The sequence below is a fragment of the Megalopta genalis genome, unplaced genomic scaffold, assembly GCF_051020955.1.
Source record: "Megalopta genalis isolate 19385.01 unplaced genomic scaffold, iyMegGena1_principal scaffold0064, whole genome shotgun sequence".
NCBI lineage: Eukaryota > Metazoa > Arthropoda > Insecta > Hymenoptera > Halictidae > Megalopta > Megalopta genalis.
This window is the reverse complement of record NW_027476133.1, coordinates 913,886-920,193: the sequence shown is the minus strand read 5'-3', so window position 1 is coordinate 920,193 and position 6,308 is coordinate 913,886. Positions and strand designations below refer to the sequence as shown.

Here is a 6,308-nt window from a genome sequence, read left to right as displayed (position 1 = left end):
GCGTTTTTTAGTCATCCGTTTAGGGCGATGGCAATTTATTTAGCGGACCGGTCTGCAGCTATCATTTGACACATAAATTATATAGGTTTAAGGATGATGAAGGTCATGCCATCAGTTAGGTTCAGGAAACCCTTACCATAAAGCCCCAAGGCTAAGGGAACAGGGAATCGGCCGCCAGGTATCGGCATCGGCAATCCTGGCCAGCTGGAATTTCCCCGCATTTCCAAACACCGGTCCACCCGCAAGCGCAAGTGACCCACGCAGTCATCCCCACCAGAGACAACGTGCTTCGGGCACTTTGGAAGGGATGGCCGGGGATTTTACGACTCCACGAAGGGGAGGAGGCAAGGCCCCAAAAAACAGAACACTTTAGACATTCAGACAGCACAGTACAGAAGACATAGAGAGATACGCGTAACGGTTAGGTTGCACGTTACAAATAAAGTGAGCATTCGCAATCAGAGTGACTAGTTATTCATTTAGTTCCACATCAGTGGGTGGTCCTTCGAGTTAGTCGGCACCAAGTGCAATATTCAGGGGATCTCCGTCATCCTTCTGATGACTCAACATTTGGTCCTTCGAGCCGGATATGAGAACGCACAGACGAAGTGACAGGTCATCATAGGCTACAGCCACGCAGTACAGTGTATCACGAGAGCACCAACACCTGGCTTCAATCAGGAATCTCAGGAGCTCAGTGACGAGTTTCTTCCGGAGGCCACAGCATCCAGAGAAGGCAGTGCATATAGCTTCAGGGCAGTGCAACATCACAGAAGTCCAGCACCACAGCAGGACAATCACGCAGCAGCTCAACATCATTGCATCGACAGCAGTACCATGTATCCCAGCCCAAGTGATAAGTACCTTTATAGTCCCATTTTTGCATCAGTAAATCACTATGGCGGAAGATCTCAAATCGTTGATGATCGAGCGCGGAACGGTCAAGGCTGCACTCACGTGGTTTAAGACATTTCTTGGCAAATTCGCGATCACGACCTCGGTGGGCTCTCTTTAGAAACGGTTAGATGCAAATGTATGTCTCCTTGACAATTTTAATAGAGTTCAAACGAGAATCGAAATACTCGTAGCTGGAACGGACGCCGAAGCAGCATTCGCGATCGAGCGCGAAGAACTCGAGACGGCGTATTTTGATTTGATAGATCAAGTCGAAATATTCATTGCCCGCGCCACTCCGGAGCAGAGTAGGGTAACCACGAACAGCCCGATATCCGCGCAGACGACAGATACCGCAATAAACGTTAGATTACCGACACTGCAACTGCCTTCCTTTGATGGCAATTACAGTGATTCGTTGAAATTTAAAGACACATTTACATCAGTGATTCACGGGAACAATTCATTAACAGACATACAACGGTTCCATTATTTAAATACCGCACTCAAGGGGGTAGCGGCTCGTGTGATTCAAGCGTTAGGCGTGTCCGGAACAAATTACAGACATGCATGGGAATTACTGAAGTCGCGATATGAAGATTCCACAAGAATCAAGCGGCACCATGTAAATTCATTACTTGATTTAAAATCCATTCAAAGGGAATCAGACATCACATTGCGGGAATTTCTTGACGAAGCTACAAATCATAGAATAGCGTTAATGTCTTTGGGTGAATCGGTTGAAACTTGGGATACCATGTTAGTTCCATTATTGTCCAGAAAGTTAGGTCAAGTGTCCATGAGAGAATGGGAAAAGAGAATAATATCTCAGTCGGAAATGCCTACATTTGGTCCATTATCTGCATTTATAGAAGAACGTTCCAAATATTTATCAAATATCGCGGTCAGTGTTCAGGTAGCTGCACCCAGGGTCGACCAGCGACCTCGAGGAACAAATAATACCCCTCGTTACAACTACATAGCTTCGCATGTGGTTAACTCAGCCGGGTGCCCCGTATGCAAGGCTAATCACGCAATATATAACTGTGAGAAATTTAAAAACGGCGATTTAAATAAAAAAACAAAGATAGTGCAAGAAGCCCGGCTGTGCTTCAATTGTTTGTCATCGGGACATCGGGTACGGGCGTGTACACGGAGTCATTGCAAACAGTGTGGAAGGAAGCATCATTCCTTATTACATAATTCCGAATTCAAACGCGTAGAAGAAGGCTACGCGGTTACAGGAGAGTCAGATTCGCGAGAACCCCCAGTACTCACAGCTAACGTAGCAAATACAATAGGGCATGCCGTATTATCGACAGCAATAGTTTATGTCAAAGACAAAGGGGGTCAGTCAATAGAAACCATCACGTCAGACATGCCCAATTTTCAGATAAATAGAGAAAAAATAGAAATTCCAAGTCATATAGAGCTAGCCGATCCAGAATTCTATTTACAACGGCCAATAGATATGCTCATTGGAGCAGGTCTATTTTGGACACTGCTATATGTCGGTCAACATAAATCAACTTCCAACCTGCTCTTGCAAAAAACCCAACTCAGTTGGGTTTTGGGAGGCACTTCTACCTGGGCAGACAAGAAATTATCACAAGACAATAAGTGTTGTTTAGCCACACTCAATGACCTACAATCTCAATTAGAGAGGTTTTGGGATGTAGAGGAACTAACCCCAAGCGATACGAGGGTAATCGATGAATGCGAGGCACATTTTAGGGAAACCATGAGACGAGACACGGACGGTAGATATATCGTTAGAATACCGTTTAAATCCAACGCAAATGAATTAGGTACTTCGCGAGCGCAAGCTGAACGGCGATTATATTCGTTAGAGAGGAGGTTAGCAAGATACCCAGAAAAAGGACAGCAGTATACAGAATTCATGTCAGAATATGAGACGTTAGGGCATATGTCGCGCATTGTAGAAGGTACACACGAGCAATCCGCCTACTATCTTCCCCACCACGCTGTATTCAAGGAAGGCAGCACGACAACGAAGCTTCGTGTTGTGTTCGATGGATCAGCAATATCCTCATCAGACCTTGCATTACACGACATCCAATTAGTGGGCCCTACAGTTCAAAGCGATTTAATTTCCATTTTAATTCCTTTTCGATATAATAAGTACGTCCTGTCGACCGATATTGCTAAAATGTATCGACAAATTTTAGTTCATCCAGCAGATTGGAAGTATCAAAGACTTTTGTGGCGAGCACAGTCCCATCTTCCAGTCCAAGAATACGAGTTAAACACAGTAACTTATGGTACAGCATCCGCTCCATTCCTAGCGACTCGTACACTGCACGAAATTGGACTAACCTGTGCTCACACATTTCCGACGAGCAGTAAAGTTTTAATCAATGATTTTTATGTAGACGATTTATTAACTGGGGCTCAAACAGAACAGGAAATAGAAACGCTGAAAAGGGAGCTGACGCAAATTCTATCACAAGCAGGTATAGACCTTCGTAAATGGGTAAGCAATTGCCCGACAGTAACAGCAACAGACAGTACAGAGAGAAATCGCGAAATCGCCGTGGATAAAGACCCAAAAACGTTAAGCCTTTTGTGGTCACCACCGATCGACAACTTAATGTTTAGAGTAGAATCCCCACAGAACCAGCGTGTCACAAAACGTACTATTAATTCTGAAATAGCTCAAATTTTTGACCCGTTAGGACTAATATCCCCCATTGTAATAATCGCAAAATTGATCCTACAACAACTATGGCAGACTCAGATAGGTTGGGATCAATCAATACCGCAGAACCTGCATAGTCAATGGCTCCAATACCGCCAAGATGTTAGCAAGGTAGGAGCAATGAACATCTCGCGATGTGCAATTTCAGAGTGTTTAGATGATATAGAACTGCACGGGTTTTCAAACGCGTCCGAGAAGGCGTACGGGGCTTGTGTTTACCTGCGTTCTCGGGATCTGTCAGGTAGTTGGGTAACGCGCTTATTATGTGCAAAGTCCAGAGTAGCACCGCTCACAACCATTTCATTACCGAGATTAGAATTATGCGGTGCATTATTACTAGCAAATGTAGTAAACAAGGTTAGAATAGCATTAGAGACAGTAAAGTTTAAGGAATACCTGTGGACAGATTCGACGATCACTCTCGCCCTGGCTTCGAAGCTCCCCAAACAGATGGAAAACCTTCGTAGCCAATAGAGTATCGCAAATTCAAGGTACGCGAGGCACGAAACCAGGTACATTCCAGAACACAACCATTTGGTGGGACGGTCCCATCTGGTTACGTCAGAGCTCAAGTCTATGGCCTAGCGCGTTAGATAACCCTATCGACGTATCGGAAGAGAAGGAAAGGAAACCGGCTATGTTGACTAGATCGACTGCAGAGAGTAGCATTGTCAGGAGATTTTCAACCTATACGCGATTACTCAGAAGCATAGCATACTGTCTCAGATTTGCCAAAATTATGAGAAACCGAGTTAAAAAATTAGAAGGTGACGCATCAGGTTCGCTAATAACGGGTCCATTGACAACAATAGAAATCAATACAGCGAGAACACGTTTGGAATTACTTGCGCAAAGGGGGGCATTTTCGACAGAGATCAGATTAGTACAAACGCAACAAGCACTTCCAAATTCCAGTGCGCTACGGTCCCTAAATGTATTTCTAGACAATGGCGGACTACTCAGGGTGGGCGGAGAACTATCCAACGCACCCATAGACTACGATCAAAAACGTCCGATCATATTGCCATCAAAGCATCCATTAACGGATTTAATAATCAAATGCGAACATCACAGGTTAATGCATGCGGGATGTCAGGCTGTATTAACATCATTACAAACAAGGTATTCGTTAGTCTCAGCAAAACATAATGTAAAACGAAACATACGGAAATGTGTACGGTGCTTTAAAACAAACCCATTGAGTCAAACCAATCAGATGGGTCAATTACCTGCGTCGAGAGTCACCCCAGCGCGACCCTTTTCTACCTGTAGAGTCGATTACGCAGGCCCATTTTTTATAAAAGAGAGAACGAGAAGCAAGGTAACAGTCAAGGCAGACCTATGCATTTGTGTATGTTTCGTTACGAAGGCCGTACATTTAGAATCAGCTACCGACTTGAGTACCGACGCATTCATAAACTGTTTCCGGCGTTTTATTGCCCGACGGGGACGATGTCATTGTATCGTATCCGATAACGGTACAAACTTCATTGGGGCGCGAAACGAGCTAGTTGAGCTAAATACCTTAATTAAAGACAAACCACACAACGAAAAAATTGCAATCGCAATAAGTCAGGAATCCATCGAATTCCTCCGCACTCTCCACACTTTGGTGGATTGTGAGAGGGAGCGGTCAAATCGGCTAAATACCACCTCACACGCGTTATAGGAGATCAGAGGCTCACGTTCGAAGAGCTATATACGTTACTGACGTAAATAGAATCCTGTTTAAATTCACGTCCACTTTCACCATTATCCTCAGATCCCACAGACCTAAACCCTTTGACCCCTGGGCGTTTTTAAATTGGTACTGCCCTTAGAACACTGCCATCTCATGACCTACGAGATATCAAGGTCACTCGACTCAACAGATACCAGCTAATCCAGCAAATGGTCCAGCATTTCTGGCAAAGGTGGCAGCGGGAATGCATACAGTTACAGCAACGACACAAATGGCAGCATTCCACCACGTCGAAATTAGCCGTGGATTCCTTGGTCATCATCAAGGAGGACAATCTACCCCCGTTATAGTGGAGCATGGGGAGAATCGTTCAGGTACACCCTGGTACAGATGGAGTGATTCGTGTCGCAACAGTCAGAACGTCAACCGGAACAACTAAACGACCCGTGACAAAACTTTGCATAATACCCTTAGATCACTTAGAAATGTCACACGAGGTGTAGCGCAACTATGTATAGTGTAAATTTCGATCATTGTAAATATTGTAATATTCACACAGAATACGTAGATTGTAATCATATCATAAGCTTACAGTTATATAGCTTATCAAATGTAGACATCGTTGAACATGCGATGCATGTTCAAGGTGGGCGGCATTTTAAGGTAAGAGGTTTGGAAATGGCTTTATGGTACGGCCGACCATTTATGAGTTTTTTAGTAATCCGTTTAGGGCGATGGCAATTTATTTAGCGGACTGGTCTGCAGCCATCATTTGACACATAAATTAAATAGGTTTTAGAATGATGAAGGTCATGCCATCATTTAGGTTGAGGAAACCCTTACCATAAAGCCCCAAGCTTAAGGGAACAGGGAATCGGCTGACAGGTATCGGCATCGGCAATCCTGGCCAGCTGGAATTTCCCCGCATTTCCAAACACCCGTCCACCCACAAGCGCAAGTGGCCCACGCAGACATCCCCACCAGAGACAACGTGCTTCGGGCACTTTGGAAGGG

General features: G+C 44.6%; 1 protein-coding gene across 1 annotated transcript; it reads left to right on the top strand.

Annotated features, from left to right (window-relative positions):
• Window positions 1-625: 625 nt before the first annotated feature.
• LOC143261737 (uncharacterized) lies at window positions 626-5,644 on the top strand (the record flags this gene model as incomplete). The annotated part of the gene is made up of 4 exons (XM_076527964.1): window positions 626-853; window positions 1,089-3,970; window positions 4,020-4,735; window positions 5,434-5,644. Coding segments are annotated over 4 exons (4,037 nt in total), but the record flags the coding sequence as incomplete, so codon positions are not given.
• Between the last annotated feature and the right edge of the window lie 664 nt (window positions 5,645-6,308).